This window comes from Terrapene carolina, unplaced genomic scaffold, assembly GCF_002925995.2.
Source record: "Terrapene carolina triunguis isolate 2854851 unplaced genomic scaffold, T_m_triunguis-2.0 Scaffold67, whole genome shotgun sequence".
NCBI classification, from domain to species: Eukaryota; Metazoa; Chordata; order Testudines; family Emydidae; genus Terrapene; species Terrapene triunguis.
Window position 1 is genome coordinate 9,229,849 of NW_020664418.1, and position 13,679 is coordinate 9,243,527.

Consider the following 13,679-nt stretch of genomic DNA (forward strand, 5'->3'; position numbering starts at 1 on the left):
ATAGCTAGGGGATTCTTCATGATGGCTCCTATCCCCCCCTTTGTTCTGTTCCACCCCTTTATATATCTTTTGCATAAGGGGGGAACCCATTGTCCCTCTGGGTTTCCACCCCCCCTCACTGGAAAAGTACCAGGTTAAAGATGGATTCCAGTTCAGGTGACATGATCACATGTCACTGCAAGACTTCATTGCCCACTTGCCAGCACACCCATATACAGGAAGACTAACAGGTAAACACAACCATCTGCAGACAATGGTCCTGGTTAATGGGAGTCATCAAGATTCCAAACCATCATTAATGGCCCACACTTTACATAATTACAATAGGCCCTCAGAGTTACATTTTATATTTCTAGTTTTAGATACAAGAGTGGTACATTTATACAAATCAGATGATCATACTCAGTAGATTATAAGCTTTGTAATGATACCTTACAAGAGACCTTTTGCATGAAGCCTATCCCCATTACGTTATATTCACTTATTACCGTATTTTCTCTAAAACTATCCCAGTTACATTATATTGACTTATTATCAAGTTTTTATAAAACCATATAGACTGCACAACGTCACACCCCTCTTCTCCAGTGCTCGCTGCAGCTCTGGTCTCCGATTCAGACTTCACATGGATATTGGCCACTCACAAGCTTCATTTGCACCCTGCTGTGAATTGCCTTTTCCTTAGAACTCCTCCCTATGCGCCCGCCTCTCTCTGCCTCTTGACTGGAGAGTGCAAGCTCTAGTCGGGTTCAGTGGTTAGTCAGGCCTGAGGGATTAAGCCAGAGTTTGTAGCTGCAGTCCAGAGCCAAGGATTGGGCCAGAATCATAGCCAGGAACCTGAGGGCAGGGCAGGGTGCGGAAGTGGGGACCAGGAACAAGGCGGGGACCCATCTTGGCAGCAGATCTGGGATCTGCCTGGTGCACAGACGATTTTCTGGCACTCCCTCCAGGCTTAATCGGTCTGGGCCCATCAGAGTTCACGGGAGGGGCTGTGTGGGCGTCACTTCTTGCAGCAACTGGTCTCCCAGGCCGCATGGCGCATTGAGTGGGGCTCTGCCGAGGCTGTCTGGGGGTGGTGCAGAAGCGCTGCCTGCTTGGAGCTCCGCTGACCTGGGTTCAGTTCTCACAAATCCCCATCGTGGGGATTGCGTTTCTGGTTAAATACAAGCGCTCGCTGCTACCGACAGCAAGATGGTGTTGCACATGCAGGTGTGTGTGCAGAGCCTTCTCATCTCTCGGCTGCTTCTAGAGATCAGGCCCTTATTCCGCCTCCTTGTCTGGCGCCCTGGAGATGCTGCCGTACAGACAGAGCTTCCATGGGCCGCCTCTCGTTGTCCCTTAGGCCGAGAGTGTGGCATGAACCAGACCCCGCCCTAATGTTTGCTCAGTGGGTGACAGTGCCAGGTGTTCCTGCTGCCATGGCGACAATCCAGCCTCGACCCCAGTGAGCATTTGCTCTGTTTTGAAAATCAAGTGGATCTTGGGGCTGGACGGTGCTTCCTGGGTCTTCATGCAAGTGCTGCTGCCTCCAAACACAAGAGGGAGGAGCAGCTCCATCGCAGCCAAATGTTATAGGTAAGGTAGGGTGACCAGATGTCCCAATAAAATCGGGACTGTCCCGATATTTAACCCTTAGTCCCGCGTCTCAATCAATGTATGATCGGGACGCCATTTGTCCCGATATTCAGGTAAGGAGGCGAGCGGGAGGGAGGCACTGATCCCGTGGGTGCTCTGGGGCTGGAGCACCCACGGGGAAAAATTGCAGCCAAACAAGCTCCCCTCCTCGCCTCCTTCTCCCCCCCTCAGTGCGCTGCGTCCCCACTCCTCCCCCCCTCCAGGAGGGAGGGGGAGGAGTGGGGACGCAGCGCGCTCAGTAGGGTGACCAGACGTCCCGCAGCACTGTTTTTTTTTTTTTGTTTTTTTTGGGGTTTTTTTTGCTCCACCGGCAGCACTCGGTTTTTTTTTTCTCTCTCCGTTGGCGGACCCCCACCCCCCCGTGTCCCGATATTTTCTTCCTCTCATCTGGTCACCCTAGCGCTCAGGGGAGGAGGCGGAGAAGAGGCTGGACAGGGGCGAGGACTTAGGGGGGGTGGAATGGGGGCGGAGCAAGGGCAGTGCAGGGGCGGGAAGAGGCGGAGGGGTGGGCCAGCACCCACTCGGCAGAGGGGAAGTCAGGGTGAGTGGTGGGTGGGGGGGTGAAGAGGCAAGCGGGGAGGCGAGCGGTGGGTGGGTGGGTGAGTAAAGAGGGACACAGCAAGCCAGTGGCAGGCCAGGGGATGAGGAAGGGTGCGGTGGGGAGGGCCGAGTGGGGAGGGGGCGGAGCCTGAGAGGAGCGGGGGTGGACTGTGGGTGGGGCTGATGGCACCCCAATGTGTCCCGATATTTTAGTGTAGTGATCTGATCATCCTAAAGTAAGGCCCTACCAAATTCATGCTCCATTTTGGTCAATTTCAGTCATGGGATTTTAAAAATCATAAATTTCATGATTTCAGCTATTTAAATCTGAAATTTCATGGTGTTGTAATTGTAGGGGTCCTGACCCAAAAAGGAGTTAGGGGGGCGGGGGGGTGTCTCAAGGTTGTGTGTGTAGTGTGAGGGGGGCGTTGCGGTACTGCTATCCTTCTGTGCTGCTGCTTGGCAGCTGGAGAATGGGGCTGCTGGCCAGAAGCCCAGCTTTGAAGGCAGACCTGCCGCCAGCTGCAGCACACAAGTAAGGATGGCACGGTATGGTATTGCCACCCTTACTTCTGCACTGCTGCCTGCAGAGCTGGGCCCTCAGTCAGCAGGTGCCACTCTCCGGCTGCCCAGCTCTGAAGGCAGAGCAGAAGTAAGGGTGGCAATACCGCGACCTCCCCCTAAAATAACATTACAATCCCCCTGCAACCCTCTTTTGGGTCAGGACCAGTCATGCCAAATCCACAAAAAAACCACAGATTTTTTTTTTGGCTTAAGTGGCTTGTGAGTTGCTTGTTGGCTGGTTTTTGGCTTGTAGTTTGTTGCTTGTTGCTTCTTTTATTTTGATTGGCTCCCAGCAAGCAGGGGCAAGTGCGGGGGGCAAGCAGAGGCAAGGGGTAAGCGGAGGAGAGAATCAGGGGTGCACAGCGGGCCCACCACAGTCCCAGACTGCACGCTGGAGGGATCTAGTCACATGGAGTGTTGGGGTTCTTAGGGATTGGCTTGTTTTGGCCTTGTTTTGAAATGGGATTAGCTTGAATTTTGGCTTATTGTGAAAGTTGGGGTGCTTATTTACCGCATGAAAGTTGGCAACTGTGGTCAGGACCCCCAATTTGAGAAACGCTGGTCTCCCCTGTGAAATCTGTATAGTGTAGGGGAAAAGCACACACATGACCAGATTTCACAGGGGGAGACCAGATTTTTATGGTCCGTGACGTGTTTTTCCTGGCCGTGAATTTGGTAGGGCCCTAATTATCGGCTGTCTTAGCTGCTGCGATGCCAACCACATCAGTGAAGATGAGGGCAAGTTTAGTCTGCTGTCATGTCGGCCAGTCATGGTTAAACCCTGCGGGGACCTAATGATCACAACCATAGGCAGCGGGTGAACCCCCGCTTTGGGGAGGCTAGCCCACCGGTCGCGCCCCTTCTGTCCAAGGGCCCCCGCCCACATGCCAGAACCCCAAATTCCCACCTCCCTAACAGGAGATGCCCTGAGGGGGGGGCCCCCCTGCAACTGGAGGAGCCCTGGTCCACCCGCCTCAGCCACACAGGGCCAACCCACCTCCCCCGATGTACCGCTCCCATCCCAAGCAGAGGGATAGCACAGTGGTTTGAGCATTGGCCTGCTAAACCCAGGGTTGTGAGCTCAATCCTTGAGGGGGCCATTTAGGGATCGGGGCCAAAAATCTGTCTGGGGATTGGTCCTGCTTTGAGCAGGGGGTTGGACTAGATGATCTCCTGAGGTCCCTTCTAACCCTGATATTCTATGATCAGGCTGATCTGCCGGCCCCAGCACCACGCCGAGCCACTGGCCCCCCTGCCTCTGACGACCCTCACAGCCAAGCCACCGGCCCCCCAAGTGCCGGGTCAGCCCCCCCTCACCAGCGCCATCCTGAACCGCCAGCCCCCCACCACCACCAGCGCCGGACCAAGCTGCCAACCCCTCCGAGCCACTGGCCCCCCTGGCCCCTGAAGGCCCTCCCCCAGCCAAACCTCTGGCTCTCCACATCCCTCCTCACTCTCCCCGAGGGACGAGGGACGTGGCAAGCAGCAGGGACTTGTGGAGTGGAGGAGGTGCAGACAGCGGCAGTGGGGGCCTCGGAGAAAGAGCGCAAGCCTTCCCTGGCCTATTATACCCACCGTCCATGATCACAACTGGATTTTTGTGGTGCAGACACACATCTAAGTTGCCTGACAGGGCTCCTGGCGAAGGGTCCTTCCTTAGCATTGCCTGAATCGCTGCCTCCCCAGCTCCACTTTGTTAGACCCACTCTCGGTGTCTTTAATTCATCACCCGCTTCCATGCTGTTCCTCTGTTGTGTGTGGTCCTTTCTAGCCTCTGTCTGGTTGATTTCCTTGTCGCAGCGAGGAACCCAGACTCCACTGCACTATCCAGCCCTACAAAGAGGAAGTGTCCTCTCTCTGGCCTCAGGTGATAACCCTTTGCGGGCAGCCCTGGGACAGTGTTTGCTTTTGGTTTGGTAACTGCTTCATGCTTTGCACTTCTGCTTGATAAGCCTGGTTATAGCAGATAAGAAACTTGAACAGGAGGCAGCTGCTGCTTACAGCAGAGGGTGGGTGTTGCTGGAAATGATGCTCTGGTGTCTGGGAAGGCAGCGGTTTGTTTTACTTTGCGTTCGGCCTGAGACCGGAGGCATGGAACAGTAGATGGGGCTGGTATCACTAGTGGTTTGGGTGTTTTATAGGAGCTTGCAGCTGGGTGAGAAATTCATCCCCAAAGGAAACCTTACATTCAAGCAGAGATGTATGTGTCACAGCCACTCCTTACTGCATCAGAGTGTCCCTCAGTTCTCTGGTCAAACAGATGTGCTTCATCCCCCTCTGTCGTGTCAATAAAATGCAAAAAACCTAAAAAATAGGCAGTGGTGGGAGGGGTAAATCTCAACCTCTCCTCTGGTACCAAGTGAATTGACAGCTTGGATAGCAGCTGGGCTGTCTCGAAAGAGCTGTAAAAGTGACCCAGCTATCTGTGAAACAGGCTAGATCTTCAGATGGCGTGAACCGGCGTGAGCCAGCGTAGCTTCATTGACTTCTGTGGAACTATGCTTGCTTATTGACACCAGCTGGGGAGCTGGCCCATAGCATTTTTCTCAAAGGTCATTTCCCTCCAATAAGAGCCAAAAGTTAAGTCTCCACTGAGCTCCAAAGAAAGGTGCCTGGTGTGGTCTCTGTTGCCTGGAGCTCTTGTTTCACGTTGTAGTTATAAAGACCATCTCCACATAAGCTTTTCTACAAGTTCAAACACTCTCCTAACAGCCAGCTCCCTTCCTCCAGCTCTTTCCCCTCTCCTGCTATTCGTTTTAGCAAGCCAACAGGGCAAGAGATTTCACAGGCCTGCTGCAAACTTATAGGAAGTCCAAAGCTTGGGTCTGGCAGCAGCCTTAATTCTTCTGCATATAATTCCAGCAGCAGCTGCATGCAGCAGAGCAAAATACTTCGGCTGCCAATGGAAGTGGTTTGAAATGCTGAAAACCTCCCTGTGCCAATGGGATTTGAAAGCTATAGAATTAGAGGCCTATCTGCCATAGCTAATGCCGCTGCCCGCCAACCCGCGTCACTGGTGAACTAACAAACTTCCTGTTTTATTGTGTCTGTCTGCAGCACAAAGCCGGTGCATGAAAAAGCAGCTTCCCTGAAGAGCTCTGAGCTCATGCACAGCCAGGAGAAACTGGAGGCGTCTCATAAGGAGAAGAGCTTGGATGCCCTGGATGGCAGGTGAGCTCTGAAATGGTTTGGATTTGTAGGATCTGATGACAGATTAAAGTCTGGAACCATGTTGGTTGTGATCAGCTAATTAGTTCTCTGACATGCACAGGGTGGGGTTTTATTTTAAGTACTGGTTGTGAACAGCTTCCCCTGAGATGTGCTGGCCCTCTGTGCAGCATACCTCCCACAGTGTGACCACATAACCTCTTCTGATCTCTCCCTCTCCCAGGGACGCAGCCACCTTCCTGCATGTCAGAGCAGCAGCGTGCTGAGCACAGAGCTCCTGGCCTAAGTCTTTAGGGCTGTCTGGCCTGGCTGCGTTGACTGCTGCAGTGAAGGAGCTTTCTCCCAACATTCATAGCTGGAATAGGGCCTTCTAAATACACTTTTTGCATGACTCCAGTGTGCTCTGCGGGGGATCAGTGAAGGGCTGAGAAATCCTATTAAACTAGGCTGGGCCTGGTGTTTCCTGCCAAATATTTGCCCTTCTCCTTGTGTGCCAAGTTCTATCAACAATCACAGTTGGCCCTGGAGTGTGAAATGAAACCCAGCAGGTAGGAAGCTCTTGCCAGCCTTTCACAGGAGAATCCCACATTAGCAGTTAAGGGTTGGATGCTAAACATACCAAGTAATTCTCTTGAACTGCTGCTGGGTCCCTCGCTGTGATCTAGGGTAGGGTCCCAAGGCCACTTGTAGTTTGCAGCCCCCAAAGTGGGGTGAATATAAAAATTTATATCCCATTGCACAGAGGGTGCATCTACTCCAGTGTCCTGTCTGGCGGTGGCCAGTGCCGGATGGTTTACACCTGCTTCCTGGCATAACATCTTAAATTGTTCACTACTGAACCATGAGAGGAAGATTCCTACCTGACTCCAGCTAGTGTTCAGCGTATATCCTGAAATGCAAGCATTTACACCAATTATATCTGTTACCCTGGCTAGCGTCACTGCAGATGACTCATATAAATGTCCAATTCTATTCCCCTGAGCTACTTGTTTGTCTCCTGCAGCAGCTAGTTTCACAGGTTAATTATACTGTGTGCGTAAGGGACCAGGGGCCTGAGAGGGTAGGAAGCTCCTATTGCTTAGGTACTTCCTCACTTTTAATTTCAAGGGGCCTCTTATTAACCGCCCCAGGCTGCGTTCTCGGCACCATTCATTATGTTGTATACCTCTGTCGTATCTGCTTTGGGGAGAGGGGTGGGGTGTCCAATAGATGGCTTTTCACTTGACTAGGATCTCTCTCTCTCGCAGTTTGCATCTGAATGAAGCTCTGAAGGATGAAGAAATAAAGAAATGTCTCAGAGAAGCGGTGAGTCGGGGAGAAACGCTGCCTGTGGTGCATTTGAACTGTTACTTCAGCCTCCCAGCTGATGGCTGCCATGTGATTGGTGGCTATGTGAAGATAAGTGTTTACTGTCTTGTTGCCAGTCTGGGTCAGTATTGGGCAACGGCACCTCTGTGGGCTCAGCTTAAGGCACCAAGGCTCTGCATTAAGGCTCTGCAGTGCCTTAAGCTGAGCGCTGATCACTGGACAAGAACTCCTGCTCTGGGCATGCTGATTGCTCTGCGAGCACTGTACGGGGAGCAGGGTCTGGGGCCAATCCTGCTACGCGGTGGGGATGCTGTCTTTAGAGGTTCTGCTGCCCCTCTGAGGCCCAACCCTGCCATCTGCTGCACCTCCTGGATTCCATAGTCTCAGCCCCAGTTGGGAATCTCCTCCCTCCACAACTTCTTTTGCTGCACCCGCCGTATCCTTTCCCTTGGCATGAGCAGGCCCAGGTGTATGTCCTCTTCTCATCCCCCCTCCCCCTGCCCGCTTATGTCTTCCACCTTTACAAATCCAGGAGGCTATGTATTTCCACTGCCAGTCCCTTTTCCTGCCACTACCAATTTCTGCACATGGGGAAGGGAGAGAATGAAACCTTTGACCTTACTCTGGAAGGACTAGAGGCCTAGAAGGTCATTCAAGTGGCTGCTCCTCTAAGGCATGCAGAATACGGCCTGACAACAAGACTGTGAGCTAGTCTGTGTGCACTGACAGCCTTGTCTATCCCAGAACCCTCTTTGTTCCCGGGATAGCCCATTGCACCACGGCCCACTTCCAAGAGACCACAGCCGTTTCTGTGCCTGGAGCTGGTGGACCTTCCTCTGCAGCCCCTGTCATTAACGTGACCTCTCTCCAAGAGTGCGGGATCTGCTTCCACTCGGCCGGACACCCAGTTCAGTTTCATTGCAGCACAGTCTGTGTTTATTGGCAGTGTTACAGAGCACGAGAGCCGGAAAGTCAGAGACCCATTTCTGCATCAATGGGAATGTACAATGGAAAGCATCACTAGGCTGGCCATCTCTTAGCTATGGAATATGCATCACACTGTAACATAGGGGTCTAATCCCTATCAAAACAGCAGTGTGACTGGCTCCTGAGGGGAAAAGCCTCTGGACAGAGGGGCTGTGTGTAGCCCCTGCCCTGTAATTATAGGGTCTCCTGCTCACATGCAGCTGTCTGCCTTTCTCGGTGATGTCTGCTTTTTGACACAATGCTCACTTGTTAGCATGGAGTCACAGTATATTTAGTTTGTGATCTATACGTTTACCTTGTACTGGGTGTGTGTGTGTGTGTGTACGTGTACACATAGAGCCATTTCAGTAATTCAGTTGTCTGTGTAGGACGGGGAAACAAATCTTTACTAATGCCCCGAGCTACTCTGCTGTAGGCTTAATGAGTCTAAATACCTGCAGTAGCACTTCATCACTATGCAAACAAATGGAGGCCCTATACCTGTGCTGTGGCTCAAGGTGGGGAATCCGCTCCAGAATATGAGTTATTCACATCCGCAGCGTTTGGACAGCACTTAGAACTCCTATTGAGCAAGGTGGACATTCGTAAGAGACCTTGACACTTTGATATCATTGAAGCATTGTGTATATTGCCTCAGAGACCACAGGTAGTTCACCTTTGGCCTCTCAGCCTCATTTTAAGCATTTTAGCCACTCAAAGCAGGTTAACTCTGCATATTCAAGAAGAGGAAGCAATACACTCCTATGTAGGGGAAATCCCAGTGGGAGCAGGAAGTTTGTTTTAAGCCATAGTGTTGGTCACAGCTCCTCCTTATGTCTTTTAATCTCTTCCAGGCCCGGTCTGTGATAGTTAAATGGCTGGGTGTATGTCTACACTGCAATAAAAAACCCGCTGCACCAACTCTGAGCCTGGGTCAGCCGCTAAAAATAGAAGTGTAAACATTTGAGCTTGAGACCCTCCCCCCGCTTGAGGGGCTTTAGAGCCCAGACTCCAGCCAGGGCCGGCTCCAGGCACCAGCCCACCAAGCTTGTGCTTGGGGCGGCACCTGGAGGGGGGCGGCGCGGCGCTCCGGCTGCCGGGGAGAGCGGGGCCACGGCCGGGCTCGCCGCCCTCCCCCCGGTGCTCTGGCCGCCCTCCCCCCCGGCGCCCTGCCCCCTGCGCTCTGGCCGCCGGGGGGAGAGCCGAGCCCCCACCGGGGCTCGCCGCCCTCCTCCCAGGGTTCCGGCCGCCCCCTGCGCTCTGGCCGCTGGGGGGAGAGCCGAGCCCCCACCGGGGCTCGCCGCCCTCCCCCGGGGCTCCGGCCACCCTCCCTCCCCGCCCCCCCTGCGGGGGGGGGGAGGGCGGCCGGAGGCTTTTTTGCCTGGGGCGGCAAAAAAGCCAGAACCGGCCCTGACTCCAGCCCAAGGCTGAACGTCTCCACTGTGATTTTTAGCCCAACAGCTGGAGCCGCACAAACCAGAGTCAGCTGACCTGTGCCAGCCGTGCCGCAGGTCTTTTATTGCAGCTTAGACGCACTGTGGGTGTTAACTCCTCTCTCCCCGGTGCTCCGTTTTAAGCCTGTATAGTATCAGTTGATTAAATAAAGTGGTGATAAAATTGCGCTAAATCTGAGATAATTGTATTGGCTCAAAGGGCAATGAGATCTGGCGAGAGTGCATCTCAGACTGCTGCTTGGTCAAGTCTGTCCCATTAGAAAACGTACATGATGGTGTGTCGCTGGCACAGTATGTGGATAAACTTTGAGCCATGGCTTTAGAGGCAGAGTTGTTAGATCAAGCTAACCTAGATTCCTGCTCTCGCTCACCCCATAGCACTGTGGGGGTCAAACACATGGGCCTGGGGGCTCCCCACCTATCCCTCATAACTTGCTGAACTTATCTTTCTCAATACTAAAGAGAATAGTTTTAAAAAGCTGCTTATTGGTCTGAACCCACAGTGTATAGTGAATGTAACTGACACCAAGATGTTGCTTGATAGAGGAGAAATACCAGCTGACACATTGCTGTGATACGAATAGCTGACTGAGCCAACAGGGGCAGGCAGCTGGTTTGCATGTGGAGTTGTGAGAGAGCAAGCAGGGGTGTTAAGTCACTGCAGGTAAAGAAAGCAAGTGAGGGTGAGCTCTGCAGTTCGCCTTTCCTGTAGATTGGGGAGGAGAAGTAAAGGGATAAGAAGGGAGGTGGAGGGAAAGGTGCCAGCGTTGAGTCGTTTTGTAACAGTGTAATGTGGTAGGAGATTTGTGAAGCCAGGGTTCTATGGGATGCAAGCTTTCTCCAGCATCTCTAAAGGTAAAGGACTCCTTATATAAGCAGAGCTTTTGAACAGAAGTTGTAGCCAGAAATGGGTCAGGTCCCCTCCAGTGGTGCATTATGGCCTCTCTAGTCCAAAGTAGAGATCCCCTAATTAGCAGTTTGCCTCAGTCCCAGTCGAAAGAAGCTCATGGCAAGCGTACCCTGCTATCTACTGCAGGTCAGAATCTTCATGGCGTGAGATCTTGCCAGACCACATGGCAGAAGGAACCTTGTGATAGCTACATTTAGAGGCAGCCGGAGGCTGAGCCGGGAACTCTCCTGGCACACCCACTCAGCACTATATAGCCTCTACCTAATAGCAGATTTGGGCATTGTGGAGAATGGTTAGAGTTTGTTAGTGAAGCTGCTGAAATGCACAGTGCTGATGTAAGTGCCCTAAAGTAGCATTGGAATGTTGTAGTATGTTAACTCCTTGATGGTGCTTTCCTCATTATCCTGGATATCTGGCAGGGTGGCCTGACAGCAGCGATCCTCTGGCTGTGAGCTGCCTTTTGTCTGCTGCAGGGTAGCCAGCTTTCTTCTGGGGAAGGCAGATGAGTGTTGGGCCACACATGTGCAGGTTAACGCTGCTGTCTTTCCATTGATGCCTTGTAACTGCTGGTGCTGGATTAGTGTTTGTTTGACAGCTGACTCCTTAGTGCTGCTAAATAATACATGACAAGTGAGGTCCTCGGAGCACCACATTGCTCAGCAAATGTGTTTTAAGCTCCAGCTTTGGTTGACTGACTCCAAATGTGTTTGGTAATAAACTGCCCATCTCAGCCTTGTGCCAACAGAGCAGGGAGCATGGCACGCACAACCCTGGAATCGCACCATTTTCTCTTCCCTTTTCGTTCAGTCTTATGGAAAAAGGTCCTAAAATGACACATCAGTATATTGTTCAAGCTTCATAACCACTGGTGTTGATTATTCTCTGTATTCTCTGGCCAAAAGCTTTGCTGGTTGAGGTGAGGCTGTATTGCCATTTTAACACAATATGAATCAAATAATTTCTCTCCACTTTCTCGTCTAGATCAGGTACAGCGCAGTCTGTGATCTGGGCCCTGGGCTTCCTTATTTGTCAAAGATGGTGCGCAGCTGAATGCTGACAAGGCCACGGGAGGGACAGGTGATGCATTATGTGCGTCTGCCGCCTCCTGGCAGGTTGTCTGACATGCTGCAGTGATTGACCTCTGGGGCTGTATGTGGAAAGGAGCTTTCTGCAGGAAGGTGTGTGTGTGTCATGTCCACATTGGGTGCTCAATGGAACCTCAGGCTTGGCCATGAGTTACTGCTGTGGCTTTTCCTGTTCGCTTTTGTAAAGGCGGATGAATGCTGGACATGGCAAGCAGAGGGAAGGGGTCCCGTAATGGAAGGCATGGCCCAGGGCAGGACAACAAGGAGAGAAGAGGAAGGAAGCCCCTCATCTGGTGGAAGAAGGGGCCTCTCCTCTAAGCTAAGTTCAGCGCTGGCGGGGCAGGTCTCAGGTGGTTGAAGTCGGCAGGGTTGCACCAGCTGACTCCAAGGGCTGCATTTAGTATGTGATCCCGACCGCCGGGGGTGGAGCCTGCCTGCAGAGTGACCCTCCCTGGTGCCACTGCACCTTAATCCCTCTTTAGAAAGACGAATTACGGGTGATTCCTCATTCTGAAACAAATCTGATCTTGTTAAAAATTAACTCTCCTTTGGCCTCCATCAGGACTTAGTCCTGGTTTTGAATGGGCTTTCCCACTCAAATGCCGCTCTTTATTTGGCTGAGTGTAATTGCATGCCTGTGTTTGCTCAGCCCTTGGTAAGCACACAGGTTTTCTTGCTGCTTCTGCTTTCCAGTAACAATGGGACAGTCCCGGAAGCTACCTCCATAGTGGCTGAGAATGAGTGAATGGAATTTGGCAGTTTGCTGAGAGAGCTTTGACTCTATTCCCACGTGCATCTGCACTTGGTTTTGTGTTTTACTGAAATTCTAGCTACTGTTCGATTTCTCCCCCCATCCCCGTTTTTCTCCGTTCTTTGGACCACTCAAGTCCATGGAAATACTGATTATATTAATAAAATCCAGTGTGTTACTTAAGGTAGAGGTGTTTTTATGTAAATAATAAGTTAGATTGAGTGTAAATGCAAGGCTGTCTGCTAGAGTAAGGCAATGTAATGAAAGATACACTCGCATGGACCTGTACATCCGTGCTTGTGTCCTTACAGAAAGAAGTGCCAGAACTGCCTGGACGTGGCTCCCCACTCTGGAAGAGAGCTGGCGCTCATTGACCTGGCCAGGACAGGGAACTGAGCTGCCATCTTTCCCTCTAGAGTAGGCCCAGAAGTGGAAGTGTTGGAGGAGGCAACACAAGGAGCTGGTGCCTTCGCTCCTTCCACCTCTCCCGCTTCTGGGCCCACTTCTCTCTCGTGGTTGCTCTTTTATTTTGTCCTCTCATCCCACGTATTAACCCTGATATTTGCCCAGAAAACCAGGTCCTTAATTTTTGACACCAATTTTCACCATTTTTTCAAATGTTTGCAATGAACACTGATACATTCCTTGGAAATTTTAAACAAAATACAAACAGCAGAAGAAGGGCCTTGATTACGGGAGGTTTTCATTACGTGATCCTAGACCCCTGAGCAATGTGACCTCTGCAGACTTGATGCAGTTGGGCTGGCTATGTGGAGACAGAAATATTTATAAAAATAAGCTGAAGAGCATTCAGAGTATGCATCAGTGTCTAGAGGGGTTACAGGCAGGAGGCAGGGAAGGTATGCTGTTGGAACCTCCTACCCGTTGAGGGGGAACCATACAGGAAAATAATAAGATGACAGTAATAAGCAAGCATTTTGCTTGGCATGGTAGCTCTCTGAGGCAGGGACTATGGTTTCCTTGTTTCTGTGACGGACCTACCATGCATTTATTTATTTATTTATTTGGGGGAGGGGGGGTTGTTGTTTTTTAAACAGAATCTATCCATAATTGCAAGTAGTACTACACTGGAGGTGTGTAGCCAGGACTTGCCTAGTCTGATTTAGGGCCCTGCTGCCGCCTCATTTTACCTTCCAATCTCGCTTCAGACCAGCCACCACATTAGGTGTTTTCAAAATACTGCTCCCCTTCTGGGTGTGGTTAATTATTAAAGAATACCAGACAGAACCCCCTTCCCCAGGCCCAGCAAGTCCTTCAGCAGCCATGTAGTCCTCCCT

At 51.7% G+C, this 13,679-nt stretch overlaps 1 protein-coding gene across 5 annotated transcripts in view; it reads left to right on the forward strand.

Moving 5' to 3' along the window:
* The window catches only part of GRAMD2A (GRAM domain containing 2A), an 80,628-nt gene that overhangs the window by 29,876 nt on the left and 37,073 nt on the right, over nucleotides 1-13,679 (forward strand). For all 5 annotated transcript variants that reach the window (XR_002908896.3, XR_002908897.3, XR_002908898.3 and 2 more), the window contains exons 2-3: nucleotides 5,797-5,910; nucleotides 7,155-7,212. Coding sequence is in view for 2 of the 5 variants with exons in the window: in XM_024213752.3 (XP_024069520.2) it covers nucleotides 5,797-5,910; nucleotides 7,155-7,212 (172 nt within the window). In the remaining 3 variants the exon portion in view is untranslated. The remainder of the gene's footprint in view (nucleotides 1-5,796; nucleotides 5,911-7,154; nucleotides 7,213-13,679) is intronic.